This window comes from Musa acuminata, chromosome BXJ2-8 (assembly GCF_036884655.1).
Source record: "Musa acuminata AAA Group cultivar baxijiao chromosome BXJ2-8, Cavendish_Baxijiao_AAA, whole genome shotgun sequence".
Classification (NCBI taxonomy): Eukaryota; Viridiplantae; Streptophyta; class Magnoliopsida; order Zingiberales; family Musaceae; genus Musa; species Musa acuminata.
The window spans coordinates 12759089-12782648 of NC_088345.1; the positions used below are offsets into that span (position 1 = coordinate 12759089).

The 23560-nt window shown below is 41.4% G+C and overlaps 3 protein-coding genes across 4 annotated transcripts; all 3 read right to left on the reverse strand.

The window, feature by feature from the left end:
• Positions 1–3420: 3420 nt before the first annotated feature.
• Positions 3421–5842, reverse strand: LOC103994958 (rhomboid-like protein 14, mitochondrial). 2 transcript variants are annotated; one of them, XM_009415426.3, is made up of 2 exons: positions 5359–5842; positions 3421–4548 (listed from the first exon to the last, which is right to left on the reverse strand). In XM_009415426.3, exons 1-2 carry the CDS (start codon positions 5614–5616, stop codon positions 3766–3768), a joined length of 1041 nt encoding a protein of 346 aa, XP_009413701.1. In that variant the 5' UTR covers positions 5617–5842; the 3' UTR covers positions 3421–3765. The 2 variants fall into 2 exon arrangements, with proteins under 2 accessions (XP_009413701.1, XP_018685234.1); XM_018829689.2 differs by having other exon boundaries at positions 3421–4502; positions 5359–5491.
• Positions 5843–12210: 6368 nt separating this feature from the next.
• Positions 12211–13260, reverse strand: LOC135619243 (germin-like protein 5-1). The gene is made up of 2 exons (XM_065121074.1): positions 13075–13260; positions 12211–12992 (listed from the first exon to the last, which is right to left on the reverse strand). Exons 1-2 carry the CDS (start codon positions 13178–13180, stop codon positions 12448–12450), a joined length of 651 nt encoding a protein of 216 aa, XP_064977146.1. The 5' UTR covers positions 13181–13260; the 3' UTR covers positions 12211–12447.
• A 584-nt stretch (positions 13261–13844) lies between these two features.
• On the reverse strand, positions 13845–20902 carry LOC103994955 (protein phosphatase 2C 32). The gene is made up of 4 exons (XM_009415424.3): positions 18020–20902; positions 16432–16545; positions 14782–15046; positions 13845–14187 (listed from the first exon to the last, which is right to left on the reverse strand). Exons 1-4 carry the CDS (start codon positions 20414–20416, stop codon positions 14072–14074), a joined length of 2892 nt encoding a protein of 963 aa, XP_009413699.2. The 5' UTR covers positions 20417–20902; the 3' UTR covers positions 13845–14071.
• Positions 20903–23560: the final 2658 nt, after the last annotated feature.

Consider the following 23560-nt stretch of genomic DNA (forward strand, 5'->3'; position numbering starts at 1 on the left):
GGAAAACACGAATGAGAGTTTTCTTGCTTTCTATGGATTTCAATTTATGGAATATCATTGAATTTGGTTTTCAAAAACCCTCTAAACCAATGAATGAATGAAATGATTTTGAGAAGAAAATATTTTCATTAAATGCTAAAGCTATGAATGCTTTGATTTGTGCTTGGGATAAAAATGAGTTTAATCGTACTTCGACTTGTGAAACAGTACATGATATTTGACACACACTTAAAGTTATACACAAAGGCACAAGTATAGTAAAAGAATCTAAGATCAATCTTTTGATGCATAGTTTTGAATTATTTCGAATGAAGTCAAGCGAAACCATTGGTGACATATATACCTGTTTTACGAATATTGTCAATAGTTTGAAAGCACTTAGTAAGAGTTTTACTAACCTTAAACTTGTTAATAAAATTTTATGATCTTTCCTAAAAATTACGATCCAAAAGTAATTGTTATTCAAGAAACAAAGGACTTGAACTGTTTTCCTCTTGAAGAACTCATAGGATCATTAATAATCTATAATACGATATGTAAGGTACATGATGAATATGAGAACAATATTCCAAAGAATATAAAGGATATGACACTTAGAACTAAAGAAGACTACTCAAGCGAAAGCTCAAGTGATAATGACTTTGAACTCCTCACAAGAAAATTTAAAAAATTCATAAAACAAGAATCAAAAAATAAAAACAAACTTAAAAAGGATATAATAACTTACTATAAATGCAAAAGGCCGGGCCACTTTAAAAGCGAATGTCTGCAATTGAAGAAGAAGATGCTCACACAAAAGAAGAAGAAAACACTTAAAGCGACTCGGGACGAATAGAGTACATTCGGGACGAATAGAGTACATCCGAAGGCAAGGAGCAAACCAATGAAGATGAGATGATAAACTACGCTCCAATGGGCCTCAATGATGAGGTAAGTGACTCAAACAAATCCTTTTTACCTTATAATGAATTACTTAATGTAGTTAGATTCACTTAAGAAAGAAAATATAGTATTATAATAAACTTTAGAAAAATTTAAAATTAGAAACAAATCATTAAACATGATCGACAAAGGTCATATACATAGAAAAGAAGGAATCTGCTTTGGGAGTAGTAACACTCAACTAAAGCTGACTATATTTGTTAAAGGACCTACATTGCATGTTATTCCTAAAATTAAGTATAACTTTTATGGTAGATGTGGTCATTATGCTTATGAATGCTCATTTAAAAAATATAGCTCTCAAAAATTAGTTTGGGTTCCTAAATGAACTGTAAATAACTTAATGCCAAAAGACAAAATAGGTTGATCTAACCATGAGAGACCGAAAGTTAAATGGGTACCTAGAACAAATCCACCTTTCTTGTAGACATCTTTACAATTGAAAGCTATGAGCAAAAATTAATCTCTTGATAATGTATACTCAAGACATATAACCAGAGATCCAACACACTTCACAAAGCTCACTAGTCGAAACAATAATAATAATAAAAGAAAGACTATTTGAATTAGAATTATTGGTAATAAATCTTTTAATTGAAGATGGTTTACGATTGATCTTGATGATTTTTATGATAAAGATTATTTTTTGATGATGCATGGCTTTTGTATCGAAGGCTAGAGCATGCTAGTATAAAATCAATCATACAAATTGGAACTAAAGAATTTTAACTATTTTTAATCTTATAGGAATCTATCTAAGTTGCTTTCAATGAATTTTCAAAATGTAAGAAAAGTGATTTTGATGATGACTTTTGATTTGACAAATTGAATTTGAATCATGAACTTTCTCTTGATTTCTTGACTTTTGATATCTTTTATTGGAATCAAAATCCTTTTTTATCTTCTAAGATTTCTTCTTTTTACTATTTACTAAAGAGGAGATTTATACAAACAAATCATGATCTTGACATTTATAAGTTGAGATTTATTTTATATGAATCAAAATATTTTATTATTTATTATTTTATGAATCTTTTTGTTATTTACTAAAAAAATTTATCTAAATAAATCTCACTTGAGATCTTGATATTCACAACTTGAGATCTGTTTATTTCATATGACTCCTTTGTGTTTATCATATCTATGCCTCATAACTTTTATTATTGTATCTTTTATTTCTATTAAAAGGGGAAAAAATACATTTATAAAAGAAGTAAATTTGATCTTATGCCTGACCACAAGAGAAAACCCAAACGAGAGGGATCTAGAGAATGATGGATGCAAAGATGATTTCGTCGAAACGAGATCGAGAAAAAGGGCAAAGTACCTGCCCCTTCGCCCCATCCCGAAGTTGGAGAGCATCGAAGGCAAGAACCCAAAGAGAAGGAAGAAGAAGAATAGGAACGAGAAGGAGCAGGTGTTGGGTTCTTTAACATATCAAATATGGATCAAACAATTGTTTTATAGAAAATTTTGATTCAAAACAAGCTTTATAGATCCAAAATAATGGATTAAGAATATTTCCAAAAAACTTATTAAATCTATTATAATATGCATGAAATCCATTAGAGTATTTTTTTTATTAATTAGTGATTTGGTCTTCCAATTGTAAGAAAAGCTTCGTTCCATACTCCAACCGGGGACCATAACCTTATTTATAGTCATAACCGATGAATCTACAATTATAATTATATCCATAATTGATGAATATGTAATTATGCTTCAAGAGTTTCATATTCTTAATTTATCTCGTCATTAAGATAGAAATATGACTGATAGTATTCACATAATTAATTTTCATAATAATAATTATATCTCTTACTCAAATAATTTTACTTTAATTGGATCACTTTAATTTTTTAATTAATAAATAATAATAAATTAATATATTAAATTATACATGTGAGCCCTTAAAATTCTGAACAGCAGCACCCAATCACTGCCTGTTCCCGAAACCCCTCGTCCAGTAGACCGACCTTCTACGCAAGGAAGCTGCAATGTCCCCTCTCAGATTGTTGTCGTCATGTTGATCTCGTAGATTGGGCGGGATGGGGGTTTCTCGATAGATATTGGATCTCTTCCGGATTGGATCGGATCGGTGGAGGGAGTCCGATTAGAAATAGTTTGATCTGCTTGAGGATTCAATCGGCCGATCGATCATTTGGGATTAATGATAGGGATTTGACGATCGATGAGAATGACTATCTTTACATGTTCATATACCATCGTTTAGGGACATTTCATAGTTCTCAACCCCTCCTCTCTCTAACACATACATCGTAAGCTCATCTGAGTGTCAACACTGTCTTAATTGTTACAAAAAAACTGTAAACCGACATTTGTATACATAGGTATAGTCAATCGCCTCTTGTGAACAGAAGAAATGAAGAAATGTCAAGAGAAATATAAAAGTTCCTGATCATAAAAAAATTATTATCTGATATGAGAACCCAAGTGAATAATCATTAATCTCCAACATTGAGCATAACAGGAAGAAAGCCAATAAAATCTTTTTGAATAGGATCCGTGTTCATGTCTCCCTTCTTCAGACCGTCCAGCTACATAAATGTACCACATGAAAATTCAATCAAGGTTTTTCCTATTTCATCTTTATTTACAAAGTTCCAATCTGCTCAATACCTGGATCAGCCAAACACAAGTTGGTTTTGGAGACACAAAAAAAGAACCATATAAGCTGACCTCAATGTTTCTTCTATGGCCTTGGAACTTTGATGCAGGAACCGACTAGAATTATGAATACGATGTATTATGTGCAACTAATAACCAGCCACCAGCCTCCCTGCCACATCAGCAAATCCAGACTCACCCACCAAATCTTTCAATCCGCCGGCGACGAACTTCTTCAGTCGACAGGTCACCCGTTCGGTTATATTGGCGCAATGGTGTGAAGCCACTGCCCCTACGAGCTGTGCTGCACATCTCACATACATCTACCCTAGACGAGTTATCGTAAGTACATGTCGGACATCTCCAGATGCCAGATGGAACCGCTGTAGCTTGGCTGCTTCCAACTCTTCCTCTACCTGATGTACGGGGCCGCTGGAAACTCAGAAAGCGCCGGATGACCCTTACAGGCCAGCTCACAAAATCAAACGCTTTCTTGATGAACACAGTCAGTGGATCTACCGCTGTATATGAACCTCTCAAATGGAGATACAAAAGACCAGCTAATATCCCACCCAGGTGACCGAGGAAAGACACCCCTGGCACAAAAAGTTGGATAAGAATCAACTCCGCCCATGCAGCATGACGTGCTGGGACTACAATTCCATGTAGATAAGCATACTCGTCGGAATGTGCATTCAGCACAACCTTCATGGCAAATAGAACACCAGAAAACCCAACAGAAAACTGATTGTAGTATGCTGCCTCATAATCGAAGAAAAGGAGTAAACTTCTAGCCAGAACTAGTGTGATGCCCTGTGACATGCAAAGCAATGCTGCTACCATGGATGCAAACCGAGGACTACCCATCGAAGTTTCAAGCTGGATCCCCTTCCACAACAGTGAGGTCATGTTGTAGAATAGGTGTGCATCACCTACATGATAAAATGGTGATAAGAAGAATCGCTTCAGATCACCATGCTGCACAAGAAGATACATATTTAGAAAGGAAGACAAGTTTCTTAACAATGGAAAAGAATAGCTCAAGACGGGAAAGTTAAAACCCGTGTTTCAAATTTCATTACTAACTGCAGCTACAACATGAGGGATACAATTTAGTAGGTTTTTCCAATTGAATTTAGTAAAATCTTATATCAGCATATTCATGAAAACTTTGTACAAACTTCATATCAGATGCAAAATCGTAAACTGTTGTGTATAAGGCATACTAGCACAACTTGAAACTGCACTATGAGTACAACTTCAGGTCAGTACCACAAACTTGGTATGATCTAATATTTTGGTATGTCACACACCAGTCTTATATCTGAGCCTCAAATATCTCATTCTAATAATGCTTATAGCATTTTTGCATATTGTGTAAGCCTGTATATCTCTTCACAAGTGAATAGTCAATTCCTATAAACATCATGGATGGTGACCCTTAGCACACTAGAAGCGAACCAATTCCAGTTCTGATGGTAATATGCTATGGTACCTAATGTCAACAGAGAAGAGACGATACGGCAATTGAGGGGTATTTTTCCCAGAATAATGAGAGTACAAGGAAAAGCCCTAGTTCATGTGTAACTGAGTGATAATCGAGTTTGCAGAAACCTTAAAGACAGAGTGTTTTTCTGTCATTACCATATCAGATCTTGGAAAGTGAGGCACCAAGAATTTGAGGCATGAGGGGAAAAAAAACCCTAATTTGCGGAATAGCACGAGCGCGATCATCACATGGCGAAGCCCATGTTAAGTTCTATTCAATCATGGAGGCGGTAGATTTACCTTGAGGATGAGATGGGGGTTGAAGGAGACTTCGTAAAGGGTGGGAAGGAGGCGGTCGACGAAGGCGGGGCGGAGGTAGATGAGGGAGTTGGCGAGGAGGAGGCCGGCTGTGACGGGGGGCTTTCGGCCGATGCGGTGGAATTCGCTTGCCGCTTGCAGCGCCAGCAGCGGTAGCAGCCCCTTCGACAGCCTCCCCCACGCCCCTCCTCCTCCTCCTCCTCCTCCGTTGTTGCTTCTGTTGTAGTAGTACCAAGCCATCGACGCTCCTTCTCCTCCGCTGCTCTCGTTTGTGCCTGGTGAAAATCGTAATGAGATGCGTGATGGTTCCCTTGTCGATAATTAAGGGATGCGATCCCTTCCCTTCTTTTCTTGGCAGCCAAGCAAAGTGTGGCGACGGCAACGGTGAGGAAGGAAGAGGAGGGATGACTTCCTAATCGAGTAGAAGCGAGTCCAGAAGCATCGGATCGCCCGTTCCTTAGCGACCCTGCTTTCGCATCCGAAACGAACCCTGTGGAAGAGTCGCGAATGGGCCCCTCGGTTTTACTTTTAATTTGACTCTGTTACCGAAGGTTACAATCGGCAACCTTTGTGCTACTGCAGTCTCATTCCTTTTAATAATATTTTTAAAAATAATAAAATATAATTTTACTATTTATAATTATTTAATTATCGATTATACTTTTATTTTCATAATCCTTTATTTTATTTGTGAGAAACGTTGCTGGATGCAATAGTTTCTCTTCTCTCGTGACAACGGTTAGTCGCTCAAGCCTCGAGTTTTTCTCCTTGTGCTTTTATTTATTTATTTATTTATTTATTTTTACCTTCACCTCCGGTAAGGCTTCCGGTGTTGCATCCACTATGTCCTCGAGATTATCCAATTCTTTCTTCATTTGTTACGATGAAAAACAAAAATAGAAAATTACGTTATGGGCAAGCGAATTCCAGAAACCTTGCTCAATAGAAAATGACGCCTTCTCCATGAACTTTTACGATGATCTTACTCAAGAGAAACCTTGACAAAACCCTAGCTAATTGTGCCTTCTCCTGGACGCTACTTGTCGCTCCAAGAGAAGAAGGAAAAAAAGGATAAAAAAATTTATATCCATTTACATAGGGATATTTTTGAAATATTAAAAAAATTTAAAATCAATTATATTCCCAACCCTCTTTTTACTACTTATAACCTTATTTTCAAATTATTTAATATTTCTAAATTATCCATCGATAAATGAACAAAAATACCCGATTCGACTTCCTCCGCATCTAATCCTTCTTCCTCCCCCCTCTCATTTTCTTCTGCCTCTTCAAAGGATGACATCAAGTGGACGGGTTGAACGACATCTGAGTGGCGTTGATGGCGAGCGAAAAGGCGGCGAGTGGCCCTTCGTCTATAACAACGATGAGCGTCAACAACGTTAATATCAAACAGAGTCATCGGATGGGTGATGAGTTGCATGCACAGTAAATAAGATTGTCGATAGTAAAAAGGGACCATCAATAATAAGTTAAAAGTAAAAAGGGGCAGTAGATCTCTCTATTATTGTCCTTTATTATGATTGATTTGACGTTTATGTCCTCAAACAATTATGGATATTCTTCCTCTTGAACTAAATATACCTTGAAGCGGTGAGGTTTAGTCCGATCCAATCAAGTTGTCCGCTCAACTTGTGCGTCGGGTCGATCGATCTGTTGACCTATTGTTGAAAGCTGGACACACAACACTACTAATAGAAGATTGGAATGGGACAGGTGATGACGACCAACGATTTAAGTAGGACAGAGCATTGCTATTGATTTCCTCCTCGACGACAGCACCAGCTCTACTATATCTCCATGTGTTGGCCAAGCGGTCGCAACAACACGTTGCTTCAAGAGGAGTTATTGAAGAAGCTTCTTGAGACACAACAATGAATGGCACACCGGGATGCGGATTCGGAGCCTGCATTAATGAGCACCGTCTTGGCTCTACTCATCCACTACTTCTCTTTTTCCTCGGCCTTTTGCCTGCTCTCCTACTTTGCTGCCTACAGCAGACACTCTTTGTCGCCGCCGCGCAAGGAGAGAAACATTCTCCTACTGCCTCCTTAACGGTGGTGTCTTCCTCGCTTAACAGTGGTTGTTGTGTCTTTCTCCTTCACTGTCACAGCCTCTAAAATCCCAAGGATGCTGTGACATCTTCCGCAGCCGCTTCCTGGCCCATAGCAGTCACTTCCCTCTGCAGCAGCAGTAGTAGTCGCTTCCCTTTGTCGTAGCTGCTTCCCTCTGCATTGAGGTCGATGGAGCTCTTCCTCTATATGCAATCGCTGTAGATTTCTTTAGCATAGCTGCAGCATCGCTGCAGCTTCCTCATCTACTACATCTTCCTCATATGCTACAGCTTCCTCATCTGCTGCAGCTTCCTCAGCTGTAGCCGCAGTAGCAGCGATCTGCTCTTGCTCTTCTTACAGGCTCTTATTTCCTCAAATCCCACTACTCTCCAAACCCTCAACTTCTCTTCACTGTGAGACCGCCGCTGCTCTTCAGCAGAAAAAAAAAAAAAAAAAAAAATCCGACAAGAGAATGTCTAGGATGTCTTCATTATCTTCTTCCGATATTCCAGTTACTATGTTTGCAGGGACTCCTAGTCCTTCTCCTACCGAGCTTATCTCCATCAATGCTGTCACGCTAATCCCTTTCAAGTTATCAAAGGGTGGTAACTATGTATCCTTGCAGGCTCAATTTTTTAATCTCTTATTTGGTTACGACTTGCTAGGCTATATTGACAACTCCTTCAGTTGTCTGCCAGCTATGGTCCACATCCCCGACGAACCCAATCTAGTACCAAATCCAGCTCACAAACTATGGTTGCATCAATATCGTCTCATCCTCTAATCTATTCAAGCCTCAGTTACTAGTTTTGTCGCTCCATTGATATCTTCTTATGGGACTGTTGTCGAAGCATGGTCTAAACTGCAAACAACCTTGGTGAATCATTCGCATACTCACAAGCTCAGTCTTTTGTCCAAGCTGATGATGACCAAACAAGAGGGAAGTACTATCACTGATTATCTATAAAATATCAAAGTTATCATCGATGATTTGGCTTTGATAGGTCATTCCCTATGTGATGAAGAGATCATCATTTATACCCTTAATAGTCTCGGAGATTATTACAAGGAGTTGGCAGTTGCAATTTGGGCACGTGACACGCTAGTATCATTTGAAGACCTCTATGACAAATTGACTGATTATGAGATATATTTGAAGTGTGAGGACAAGCCGCCCAGACCAACTATCACAGCTCAAGTCAGTCACAAGTCTAAGAGGAAGGGCACTCGGTACCCTCCGACCATCTCCAAAGGTTTGGCCCATACACATCTTGATCCTATGGATCCCATGCAAAACCCTCTTATTCTCTTAATCATAACTTCTTGCAAACTGACAACTCCAATAATCGTTTGTCTTGGCATCCTGCCCCACCAAGCCAACAAAGATAGGTCGTCTGCCAACTGTATGATAAAGTCGGACACTCAGCTAAATTTTGTCGATCTCGACCCTACCTCCCTACTCCATCATATTGGCCTCAGGCAAATCTTCTAACTACTCCAACAACTAGCTAGCCCATCTAGATTATCGACTCTGGCGCCTCCCATCACATCACCACTGATCTTAAGAATTTATCTCTTCACAACACCTATGGCGGTGATGAAGATATCATCATCGGTGACGATAAAGGACTTCCTATAACTTATACTGGTTCCACAACGCTTACTTCTAATAATATCACATTTACACTTGATGATGTTTTATGCGCCCCTCATATTAAACGCAACCTTATTTTTGTTTCTCAATTTTATAAACATAATAATACTTCAATTGAATTCTTTCATGATTCCTTTCTTGTTAAGGATTTAAGCACGGGGGCATCCTTAGACCAGGGCCCGAATAGAGGTAACATTTACGAATGACTGTCAACTCCACAAATAACCTAGCCCACTGTTCATTCTTCCGTTGCGGCTCCAGTTGATGTGTGGCATCGTCGTCTTGGTCATACATCGTCCTTTATTCAGTAGAAATTACTTTCTCGTTACTCTCTTCCTATTTTTAAATCACATAGTTCTATAACGCATTGTGATGCATGTCTTAGTAATAAAAGTCATCGACAGCCCTTTGGCTCATCTTTCATTTCCTCCTATAAACCATTTAAAATTATTTATACAGATGTTTGGGGCCTTGCTCTAATCCTGTCTTTTGATAAATTCAGATTTTATATTATTTTTTAAGATCATTTCACTAAGTACACATGGTTATATCCTCTTCACCATAAATTTGATGTGTCCACCATCTTTCCTACCTTTCGAAAGTTTGTCGAAAATCACTTTCAGTCTACAATCAAAATGGTTTACTCTGATAGTGGCGGTGAATATTAAGTCTTGACATCTTATCTCTTCGCTTGTAGTATTCAACACTTCAAGTCTCCCCCGCATACTCCTTAAATTGTTGGCTCCGCCGAACGTAAGCATAAGCATATAGTAGAAACTAGGCTAATACTTCTGCATCGGCCTCCGTACCTTCTAACTTTTGGACAGCAAACTTTCAAACTGTCGTCTACTTTATTAATATGATGCATACGTTAGTCCTACATTACTAGTCCCCCTTTGACATACTATTTCACAAACCCTCAAATATTCGTAAACTCAGAGTATTCGATTATCTATGTTATCCATGGTTACATCCTTATGTCTCTCATAAGTTAACATCATGATCTAATCCTTGCATCTTTATAGGTTACTCTCTTGAACATAATGTCTTTCGCTGCTATAATCTCCACACTCACAAAGTCTTTGTATCACGTCACATTATTTTTATTGAGTCAGTCTGTCCTTTCCAAAACCATGTCTTTCCTACCATGCAGACCACTTCATTAACCATTCATCACTGGAATATACCTCTGATCCAACCGGATGAGCCTCCCATGACATCGTCTCGTTCCTCCCCTCATGATCCTCACTATATCACTCCTCCAGTTTAGCAATTACTCATTCCCTGCATTCCTACTCCACCTCTTTCTTCTCCAAATGTTGGGGTAATTAGTTCCGAAACACACCCATTATCTTTATCTCCTTCTCGGTCAGGTGATACTGACGTACCTACACCTAACTCGGCCTGTGTTAGTGACTCTCAACCACTTATTCCGCCAACCCAACCTCACAATCCCGTAGTCCCCAACCATCCTATGACCATATGCTTTAAGAGTAATATTTTCAAACCGCGTCAAGTCCTTGACCTCCGTGCTATCATGGATTCCTCATCCATCACAGTTGAACTCACCACCTTCACTCAAGCCCAAAAATCTCCACATTGGCATACCGCCATGTGTGAGGAATATAATGCCCTCCTCCATAACTCAACATGGGATCTAGTACCCACTCATAATATACAAAACATCATCGGGTGTAAGTGGGTCTTTCGAATTAAGTGGAACCCAGATGGCTCCGTTGCCCAATATAAGGCATGCCTCGTCGCCAAAGGGTTTCATCAAAGACCTGGAGTTGATTTCACTGAGACATTTAGTTTCGTTGTTAAGCTGACTACAATCCGACTTATCCTAAGATTAGCCACCACTAAGGGCCGGCAATTACGATAAATGGATGTTAATAATGCCTTTTTATAGGGGACTCTAACTGAAGCTATTTTTATGCAACAATCTCCTGGTTTCACTCATTCTCAGTATCCAAGACATGTTTGCAAACTGCGAAAAGATATTTATGGACTTCGTTAGGCTCCAAGAGCTTGGTATATAGAACTTGGCTCTTTTCTGACTTCCGTTGGCTTTCTTAACTCCAAATCTGATATCTCGTTATTTCTCCGACAACATCATGGTGACACAATATATATTCTGGTATATGTGGATGACATTATTGTCACAAGCAACAATCCCGTAGAAATCCAAGCGTTCATCAAGCAGTTGGCGGATCGGTTCTCGTTTAAAGATCTAGGACTCTTGAACTATTTTCTGGGCGTAGAAGCTACATTCACATCTTCCGGTCTCTTTCTCTCACAAAGAAAGTACATTCAAGATATATTATCAAAAACAAACGTGCAAGATGCAAATGCAGTTACAACTCCTCTCTCTGCTAGCAGCTCTCTCAAATTGTCTGATGGCTGCTACGGAGCTCACTCAATATTGACAAGTCGTTGGCTCCTTACAGTACTTAGCTCTCACCCGTCCAGACATCTCCTTTGCAGTCAACAAATTATCACAGTTTATGCAGAGGCCATCTACTATGCACTAGTCTGCGGTCAAACGAATCCCGAAAAATCTTAAGGGGATCCTCAATCATGGTCTCTTTCTTCGTAAACACTCTTAACTTCATCTCCATGCCTTTGCTAATTGGGCAGGCAACATTGATGATCGAATATCCACGTCAGGGTACATTATCTTTCTTAGCGCTAATCCAATCAGTTAGAGTTCTAAGAAGCAAAAGATAATCATACAGTCTACAACTTAAGCTTAATACCATGTCATTGCCACTGCAAAACTCAATTGGGTCAAATCTGCTCAAGAAACTCAACATCAGTTCCTCTCATATAATATATTGTGATAATGTCGGAGTTATCTATCTGTGCGCTAATCCGGTGTTCCACTCCCGCATGAAACATATTGCTATCGATTTTCACTTTGTGCGAGATTAAGTTGTCCGTCATCAACTTCGTGTTTCTCATGTACATATGACTCACTCATAAAACCTCTCGCTCATAAACTGTTTGCATTGCATCGATCTAAGATTGGTATAGGAGCACCATCTTGCGGGGGTACGATAGCAGATAAGATTTCCCTAACTGAATGAGAAAATCTTTCTACTCTAGTGAGAAAATTTAAAATTCTCCATCTTAACTTATATAAATAGGGGGGAAACAGTTTCAAACAGCTTCTTTGATAATTAGGTGAATCACACTCTGAATCAAGCAAGAAAGATAGGACACGTAGCATCCTAATGGCGGAAAGAGAAGTGACATCATTAGGCTTTGATTGGGAGTTATGCTCATCGCCAGTGATTGGATGAACTGATCTCGAGCTCCGAACAAGAACATGTCTCGATCTCGCTACTTCTTGGGCGCCAAGCGGCTCTTGATCTTCTTCACGTCTCTGGTCCCGATCTGGAAGGCCTTGGAGAGGACGATGTCGGGCACCGGCTGGGTGGCGGCGAAGAGGGTGGCGGCGATGGATTGGGTGCCGGGGAACTGGCTGTTGAAGGCGGCGAGGGCGGCGGCGGGAACGTCGCCGTTGTTCTTCTGGAAGTGGACCAGGCCGCGGGGGAAGACGAAGACGTCGCCCTTGGTGATGGTCTTGGTGATCAGCTTGTTGGCGGTGGTGATGAAGCCCACGTCGAGGGTGCCGTCGAGCACGAAGACGATCTCGGTGGCGCGCGGGTGGGTGTGCGGCGGGTTCAACCCGCCGGGGGCGTAGTCGACGCGGGACATGGACACGCCCAGGGTGTTGAGCCCCGGGATCTTCTCCACGTTGGCGGCCGTCACCAGGGAGCCCATGGTGGTGTTGGTGGCGCCCGGCTTGGCCAGCCCCTGGAAGAAGAAGTCCGCCTCCGTCACCTCCGCCGCCGGCTTGCATGCAAACCCGTTCACCTTGACGGCTGCAGTGGTCGCTCCACCACATAAGCAAGAAGACGGCAGATCAAGCAAAGAAATCAAGAAGGGATGGCGAAGATGAGCTACCAGAGTTGAGATCCGCGACGCAGATATCCTGGAGCATGTCAGGATCCGCAGCAAGGGTGGAAGCGACGAGGAGGGAGAAGAACGTGAGGAGGGAAGGCTTGGCCATTGTGGCTGCTCGCTTGCTTGCCGCTGCTGAAGAGGGTGAGATGGAAGGAAGAGAAGAGGAACAAAGAGGTAGCTACGATGCACATAAAAGCATGATGTAGGGACCTGATTTGCCCACTTGCCGACTCAATATTCATATCCTGTAGGAAGAAAAATCCCTATCACGATGGAAATGAGCTGATCCTGTGCGATGATGTGGAAGTCTCAGAGAAGCTACATGTTCCATGTTCCTTTGGCATATTTTGATCATGAACGCGAATGGTGCGGTGCCTCGCACATGCCAAAAGCCTTGAGATCCAGCTTCGGCAAAAGAGCCACTCTGCATCCAGATGTGAAGGACGAACTCACACCCATGTACATGCATATACGTATCCTTCCCATTTAATTGTATTGGTTACCCACGCGTAGTTATGGATAGCTCAACAGCGGCAGTAGGTTCCAAAGAAGGGGAATAAAGAGGAAGAAGAAGGCATGGTAATGCATGTGCGATGCCATTCTGAAGCCCCAACTCTTCTCGTCTCCTAAAAGCTGTGGCATGAGCTGACAGAGACACAGGACAGAGCTGGGTCGAAAGGAGTCTATGGTCACCGTTTAGCCACGAGAGTTGAGACTGATGATTGGATTCAAGGAACCCAACGTGGCAAGTCAAATGGATTCACTTCAGGGATTGCAAAAATGATTGACGATGATTTGGGGTTGTAATTATCCACAGAATGGCCTCCGATTTGGATCAGCAGGCTCACCGAGAGGATGAGAGCGATGGCCATCACATATGAAACCCACTAAATGGAAGAGTACATCAAAAGATGGTGAGAACGTGTAAAGAACATGAATGCCTCTCGCTTGCTAACGGGATGAGGACGGAGGGCCAAAAGATTGCTCCCAGCAACGATCAACTGGATGATCTCCAAATCCTTCCTTCCAGGGAGATCACCATGACGGAAACATCATCATGGTATTTACGACGGTCACCTTGTGGAATATCCAGCAATTCATGAAAGTCCATCCCTGTGAAGCAAACATGGAATTACAACCGTGTGAATCATTATGCAGTGAGAAACTCAATATTCGACATGCATGGCAGATTAACCTGTAACCACCGACACGGAAACACAGATTTCTACCCAAGAAAGAAATGCAAGGCGGATTAACCCAGGCAACAAGAATATTGGACACCCATAACTGAATCGCAAGATTTTACAGAGGCAATTCCATGTTCGGAAGCTAACTAACTTGATTGCCAAAATAGAGAGAAAGCCTCAAGTTAGACCTGACAGAATTTTTGGAAAAGGTGACTCTATCAACTCGTCAAAGAATGAATGATAACAGCTTCAAAAGTTGACCCTTCATTAAAATCTTCTAGCATGTCAAGGATGACTATTACTATGCTCCTGCTGGAGCTCTGGCTTGAACATGACTCGAGGAACATACGTACTGGGTGCATAACTATGCACACAGTTAAGTAATAAGTGGCAAGAACCGAGCCATTGAAACTTAAAAAGCAACTGAAGGATAAGATGGAGGGCAACTCTAAGAGGAATGCAAGCGCGTCTCATAAGTGATGACAAAAAAGGAACTAAATGAGCACATAAATGGACTAACCATTCGTTTTAGCTGCACGAAGTAGCAGCTCTGCGATGAGATACTGTGCAGGATCCCCTTCTGGTGCATTTTCCATGAACCATGTGACATGTGAAACCACCTCTTCATTGCTGAAATACTGGTAAAGCCCATCAGAAGAGAGGACTAAGAATCGATCACTTGAGCTGAGACGATGATGAAGAACCGAGGGAATGCAGCTAATATATGGCAAGTTCCCAATATAGTCAACTCTAAACATTTCAAGAAGAGCTTGATTGAACGTTGGCTGTTTCAGAGAGGGAAAAAGGTACAATCAGCCTCATCAAACAAATCAACTTTCCAGTAAATATAACCAAAAGTAGATAACTAAAACAAATGCAATGAGAATGCCTGTTCTTTCAGTCATGTATGGCATATCACATCTTGCCTTGTTTTTGCAAAAAAATTCATATTCCACATTAGATCAGGACATTGTTATTCCAATTTTCTAACTACATGTTTATTACAACAAGAAATAATCACCTTTTTGTTCGACACCAATGAGATCTTTTGAGGGAAATGCCACCAAATATACAAGATTATGGCACTGCAGTGCCCATGCATTTGTCTCGTGCTCAGATTGAATATTCCACAACACTACTTTGAGATTTCAATTCTCAACTACCTATAGATGTTTAAACATGAGCAAAGAGTATCTCACTAGACTTCGCTATTCAGAAGTATCAGATCTTTTGTCAGGCAAAAAAATAAAGGAAAACTGTACTGGGATCAACACAAGGAGATTTTTTCAATCCTGCCGCCCCTCCCCCCCTCCCCCATTTATGGCTCCACCTATACACAAGGCCGATCACAATTTCTGTACACCAGGCCCCACACATAATGGAATTTTCTTATCATGCTTGGATGTTGGGGTCCAGGATGCCACAAGTTGTGAGTGGCCTAGTCATGGATGGGTTGGGCTCATACACAAGGTAGGATAGAAAGATTTAATATGTGGGCTTAAGAGAATTTTCATTGCCACAATCAAGAACTGAAATGATTTGAAACTCTCTTTGCTCTCCTTTGCTGTTACAGACCCTTCAATATGAATGCACATACCCAAAAATAATGTATACTGATTCACCTCATTTCCAGAGAATACATAGCTTCTACTTCTACACATACAGTTTAGAATTCCATACATCTTTCCTTAGTATAAGCAGGAGTGCACCTCAGCCAATGATCAGGTTTTGCACCAGTAAGCAATCTAATCGAAGATAAAAATGTTTAAAGTAATCACCATGATAATACATTACTCTATTATTGAGCCATTTACACAGCCAATGATCTACAGTAGATACAAATATAGTTTCAATACCTTATTTCTTTCCCAGGTACGAGCAGGAATTTACCCCAGATATGGCCAAACCAATGACTCGTTTACTTGACACTGCCTGGCTAATTTGGATTTATGATATATCAAGAGAAGCTATCATGTCATTTAAAGGTTTAGTTATTAACTTTCTGATAATGAACCACCTTCCAAGGCTGCAATATGAATCACCTCTCAATTCAATGAAGTTTAGCGTGAACAGAATCACACCAGAACCAGACACACTTAGTGGATACAAAGAATGCAAACATAGATTAAAAGGGGCTTATTAATTTAAATTGCATTATGTATCAGCTAACCTTCTTCAAAAATTCTGCACCAAATGCTCTGGTAACTTTTAACTTTCCTTTTACTCTGTCATTAAAGACAGCCTGAGCATCATCAGCATGTTCTTCTTTAATTCTCAATACTTCCTGCAATGATTTAGTTGAAAAGATCAATTAACTAGGGCAAACGATAAGTCATTATGACAGACACACAGTATTGAGGAAATCATATATGATACAGCAAATGGTTCAAAGAAAAAGCCTTCTCACAATCATTTTGAATACTTAGCAAGCTAACATTTCCACAAGAAAAAAAGTAAATGCTATGAGCTACAGAAAGAAAAATGTTTTCCTGGTTTCTCTAGGAGCATGCGTGCTTGGTTCATGGCTCGTTCCTTCATTTACCACAAGGGCCTCTTGATGTTTCCTTGAAATTGTACTCCATGTAGTTTCACCAGGAACATCAATGGATTACCTTCATGCTTTATTGAAGATCTTGGTAAAAGGGGAATGAACTCATCTTTGTCAGCTATGAACTTCACAAAATATTGTGAATAAGATTGTCGGAGGATTTTAGCCATCAAGATGATCTATTGTGCACATGTGGATGTGAGTTATGTTCAGAGCCAAATGTGTTGTTCACATAGATACCATGAGAGTTCACCAATCAATAAACACTTTTCACACCAAAATTGAAATATCCTTTCTTTAACACGATCTAGCCAGTAACATCCACATGAAAGAATATAATCATAGAAGTAACTTGTCATCTTCCTCCTGTCTAGCAAAATTTAAAAATGAATGACATTGCTGTTTGAATAAAATGCTCACTTTGCAACACATTTACCACAAAAGAACTTTATTTCTCTTAATTTACTCAAATTTTAACTAACTCTGAATCGTATTTATCCTGCAATCCCATGTGATGAAGGATGTATGTCAATAATGACTTGCAGATTCATTAGTGCATATTTGGTACAGTGCATTTTCAATAGCATGTGGAAATTCTCAATGGCATGGCCTCGCTAGTATCCATCCCAAGTTGAAACTCCAACTTTTAGCTCAGCCAACCAGGAAGAAATCCTCAATTTCTCCATGCATAGAAAAAGACTTAGAAGAATACCTTTTTCAAAATATTCAAACAAACATAAACATAATTTTTTACCCAGAATTGTGTTTACTTCTATTAAATCTTTACCCTTCACCAGTATCACACAGTTTCTATCTCTCGCATAGTTTCACAGCTATCATACGCTAGTTTCTTTTCTCTTCTCATCATTGCTACTGTACATGTACTTCATACGCTAGAATATGTTCTTATAATAATTAACTATACTTCATAAACTAGAATATGTTCTTATGATAATTAACTACTGACAATAAGGCAGAAGTCTTCAGAAATGTATGTCAGCTCGAGTAAGTATCTTGCAATAAAACCAGTATTCTTGACCAATTTTTATAACAATTATTAGAAAAAAAATTTCACAGAGATACTAGGTGCTTGTGCACACATCTTTGCCATCAAACAACCACAAGCTCAAGCATGATGCGTCATAAGAAATATCCATTTAGATTTCTCGAGATGGGAGAAAAACAGAAAGTATTCTTAATTGGTTCATACCTCCTCAATGCTTGTACTATGGTCAGAAGATAGCTGACTGGCCCGTGTTTTTAAGCTACATAGAGAAAGTTCCCTGGTCTTATTAATGTTGCAAAGCTGACCTTTAGGATTCTGCATTGGAGATTCCTCTGATATCCTGTCTAGCTCCACACGAGCAAGAATCTCCCTTGACCTGCTTCGATGTCTCACATCTTCTTTGGCAAGAATCGGGTTACTGTAGCCTTGGTTTAGTCTATCTTGTGCAAGAATAGCACGGCTATCGCCAAGGTTCATAATGTACACATCCTGGTCCTTCATCAGCATGACAAGAACGCATGAGCCCATCAGTGCAAGCTCTGGGTGTTTATCAAGTGCCTTCTCCACCATTTCCACATAAGCCTCCTCTGTGGCTTCCAGTGCACGGGTCATAGCCTTGAGTACTGCATCATGATCCACTGGACCAGACTTGCATCTTCTGATAACCACTGATGAATTAACTATCCTCCCATCAAGATTGGATGCATCTCTGTGCCAATGATAACTCCAAGGGAAAAGCTTCCTTTGTGATGATTTATGCTTCCTGTACATTTTTCTCAACTTTGATCCAAACAGTGATATTCTGATCATCTGCTTTTGTCCTAAAGCAGAAAATGGCACCACATACTTCTGCTTTGGGTCCTTGGACTCGTCACTGACTACATCATCACTTTCTCTTCTTCCACCAATATCTTCACCCAGACCTGAACTTTTTCTCTTGCTTCTGGAAGAGCACAAAACAGCATTTACTGTTGATGAGATTTCTCTGCTACGCAGGTCTTCAATGGCACTAAATTGCATATCCCAAGAACCCCTCACACTGGCATGACCTGATGACAAGCAAGACTCCTTGTCCTGGTCTTCCATAAGCTCCATCTGAAGAAGTTCGTAAAGGCATTTGCTTTTCCTAGTTTTGTTCTCTAATTTTGTTGTTGGCATGCAAGAGGTTTCCTTCTGGGGCACATCAACATGGTGTTTGGTATCTGTATCTCCGTCACCTGTGTTTGCATTGTGGTCATGGGAACTTTCACTTGGTTGTTTGTCAACGTCTTTGGTTCCTATTCCCTCCGCAGCTTGATCCTTACCACTTAATTCAGCATCCAAACCCTTGTCGATGGTAGATTCCGATCCATGGTTGTCTTCATTGGATTGGACATGTAGAACTCCTGTCTCACCATTGTCGCCAGCATTTTCATCAAGCAACTGAGAATTCTGTGATTCACCAGGGTGCAACTGAGAACTGGCACATTCATCTTCTTCTACAAGACTAGAACAAGTCCTGGTAGCACCGTTTTTAGTAATATCAGATGTAGGTACAGCCTCGGCAGCTTTGTCTTCGTAGTCCCATAGAAGACCCTCCAATTCTTTATCTATAGCTCTGTAAAGGTTACTCATCAAAAAATCAGGTGCATCGGGACCATTGAAACCATCATAGATCCCAACAAATAACCACCCTTGCTCTTCAGAGAGAACAACATGAACTCTATCCTCTCCAGCCTTGCCATGCGCCCATTGTAAGTTACGGCTACTGCTATACTCAGGTTCAGATGTTCCAGCCTCCAGACAGTTTGCTGAAGGCTCCAGCCGATACTTTGGCTCCTTAGAATGCCAGACCAGCTGGGTCATGGGATGCAAGAGGAACCGCTGCATCCAACCAGAACCACCACCATGTCGACGCCTTGTAAAGGTCCTAGAAAGAGCGCTTCTCATTGGTCTACTCATGCTCCTTACGAGCCGTCCCAGCCTTGCCCTTCTCCGGTCATAAGCAAGCGGAGCTGAGAAGTTACTTGTATCAGTCGAATCAAGAGGGCCGGACATGAAAACACCCTTATCCAATGGCCCTGACATGAAGCCCGCCCCTCTTTCCAATGGCCCCGAGGCAAATCCCCTCTCCAAGGGTCCTGACAAGAACCCGTTCAAGGGCCCCGACCCACGGGGCACCGGCTGCAAAGGGACCGCCGCGAACGAGGCCGTGCTCTCGAACGAAGCGGCAGGCTCTTGAGCGTCGCCAGAGGCCAGCACATTCGGGTTGCCGGTCCGGGCGGTCGAGGCATTGGCACTCACCGAGGCCCCCGAAATCGCCCTAAAGGTGGTCTCGGACGCGCCCTTGCTCGCCCTCTGGAGGCCAGCCAAATCTTCCGCAGCAATCTCCTGCCGGAAAGAGGCGCTGCGGGTCTCGGAATCCAGGGTGCTCGAGTCCACGGTGTAGCGCTCGGAGTTGGACGGGGTGATAGCCGGAGAATCGACGACGACCGGCCTGACATAACAGAAGGAGTGGCCGAGCCCCTCGTCCAGGGGCTCGAGGAACTCCAGATCGACCCCGCCCTTCCCATTCCCCACGGGCACGAAGCAACCGACGACTTGAGAGGTGCCGTTCCCCATCGGCGCGCAGCACTACAAGGACATCAAAGCAGGAGGCGCGGCGGGTCGGAAGGGAGATCCCCGGAACGGAGGGCTTCCATTGCCCTGCACCACGAGCAGGCGCGGAAGGAACCCGAAGCACCGCTCAACCCTACCACTCCCCACCCGGTGAGTTCGCATCATAAGCAAGCAGCTCGGCGGCGATGGTCTCGAGACTACCGCTTACCCACAGCCCAGATAAAGCAGTGATTGCAGCGAAAGGGAGCGCCACCCATCTCACCTCAACAGATCTGAGTTAGAAGAGGAGGAGTGGGGATGATGTGAGAGGAGAGCAAGAGCAGAATGCAGAGAGAGAGAGAGAGAGCAGAAGAGGGGAAGTTTTGGAAACCCAAAAAATAAGGAATCCCCAAATTAGATTTGGTTAGGAGGGGAAAGAAAGTGAGAGTGAAGAAAAGGGCAAGAGAGAGAGCGAGAGAGAGGTGTGGGGATGGATGTGTAAAACAAAGTATATGAAGAATAGGTGAGATGATGCCTTTTTAGAGAGAGATGTCACTTTCTTTGTTGGAGTTGAGGAGATCAAATGGTTTAGGAGGGGGTGAAAAGGGACTCGGAATAGGCTTCAATTGCTTGCATTCGGCTGCTCTCTCTCTCTCTCTCTCTCCAAATTGTTTCTCTTGCATGATAGGATTTGGTGGGTGGGGGGGGTGAGAGGAGTCAAACACAGAGAAAACTAGCCATCCATCATCGCATCATCATGGTCACTATCATGATCATGACATTGGGGTGGATCAAATTACATGTTTTCTCTAATTTTTAAACCATTAAAATGCATTAGGAAAAGTAGGATAATGTTTCTTCTTCAAGACTTGTATTATGTTTTATGACGGTGATGGTAAGAGTCGTGTTAGCTAAATTGGAATCCTGTATGATTCCAATTTGTAATTCATTCATGAGACTAAATGTGGATATGACCATGCATCCGATGGAACTATATAAATGGGAAAAGAAGAAAAAGAAGAGCAAGTAGGATAAGATCCAACTAGAGCTTACTAAATAAGCTATTTGAATACAAGTGAGTACAATGGTCTTTCCATTCCATCACGATGTTCCAAATTAAAATTTCACCATGATAATGGATATATGTACACATACATATATTAAAGAATATTATGATGCATATGCAGTACCTCCTCCTCAAATCTTGCTTGTATTGACAGGAATATTGTGCTATTGATCTTTGAGATCATTTGTGCTGACATCATATAAATGCTCTTTAAGTGAAAGTTGGACCCTTGTCATTATGTTGGTGGCAACCACCACACAAAGAGAGAAACTATTGAACAGATTGCGAAAATGGTGCATGGGTGAGATTAAAATTAAAAAGAAAAAAAAGGGGGGAGAAAGAAGACATGGCCACATCACTGTTGAATGGTGAAATCTGAAAGAGTGGTATTCTATATGAATAGCATGGAATGAGGGCATTGGAGATGGCCCCCACAAAGACCAACTCCACATGGGAAGCACCAAACCCATCTCTCCTCATGTTGACTAATAATCTATAGTGCCCCCCCCCCTCCATCCCATTTTGTCCTCAACCAAGACCATCACATTTGCTCTGACCAAGAAGCAAATTTCCAAGGGGGTGCGGACAAACCATGCGATCGACATGTATGCTATAATGCCACTGTGAAAAATAAAGCAGTTGGAAGTCAGCATCTCCGAATCCCAGAGGCTAACCCTTTGATGTCATCCTTTTGGTGGCTCAACTCCATTACCCCCTTCCACCAATCCTGCAATCACAGGTTGTCATGCCATCATGCTCCTATATGTTCTTTGTTGTGCCCCTGCTTGTGCTTCTCCATCAAACCCTATAGCACTCACTCACTCACAATGACACCGCCTGGAGGAAGTGGTTGAGAGTTGACATCCCACATCGAAGTCCACAGTCAATGCACTACTTGATGATCTTGCAAGTACTTTTTCCTTTTTCAACAAAACACAATAAACTGGGGAACACTGTTTGCACAAGTTTTTGAGATGCTACATCTAAAAAAAACATTTTGTTTGTAAGTAATAATATTCTCAAATAAATCAAGGTAAGAAAAAAAAAAAATATATATATATATATATCAAAATATAATAAAAACAAACAATACTTGTTGTGCAGCTACTGTCAATAAAATTTCCTGGGATGGTTCAAAAGAAGTGTGATTCCACCCAAGGGGTAAAGTGTAATTTGCCAACAGTTAATTATCACACAACTGACTCACTCTCATCACAATGTAATTAAATACAAACCCCCAAAAGCACCATTCAAAAGAAGAGCCTATAAAGAGTCACTTGGAATCCTCACAATCTTCTAGACAAATAGACCACTTTGGACATTTGAACAAGGAGTTTTCTCTTCTCTTACAGTAGGATCCAGATGGTTGTGGGGTAGATGATGCTGCAACATCTCCATAAGAAGCCCCAGATTTTACTTCTCTGTGTCACTGCATTCAGTAGACCAACTTGGCTGCAGTGCTTGCTTGTTCACAACTTCATATCCTATGCCCTTCCAGTTGTCTCTCTTTGATCCCACAAGCAGACCATCCGATGCAAGACCTCCCAGAAATATTTTTGTGGTTGTTGTATGTATTATGCATCACTGACTTCCATCCTGTGCATGTCTTTCTTTGATCCCACAAGCAGACCATCTGATGCAGACAAGCACAGGATGGAAGTCAGTGATGCATGCATATGCATACAACAGCCACATAAATATTTCTTGGAGGTCTTCAACATGTTTGCCTTGTGGTCTCATCAAGACTTCATTCATCACTCAAGTGGATGGTACAAGATGTCATTCTTCCCCAATTAATTTGGGTCAACTAAGCTGCAGGCTCAAGTTACACATCTTGGTTTCCAGTAGCATGTGAAGAAGCTGGCAGAGGCTACACAATCCTACAGATGACCCTGCAGACCTTGTCCTTGGCCATCAAAATGGAAGGGTCCACCCCTTGCCTTGCCACTGCAATTTTGGAGTGTCACTGGATGCATGGTCCATCCTGCCCATGCAGCCAAACTGCTCGGCCAGGAGGACTCTCAGTTCTGCTCGGCCCCCCTTCGTCATAAATGAGCTGCATCCCTGAAACACAGAAATCACAGTAGCTGACGGCTTCCTTT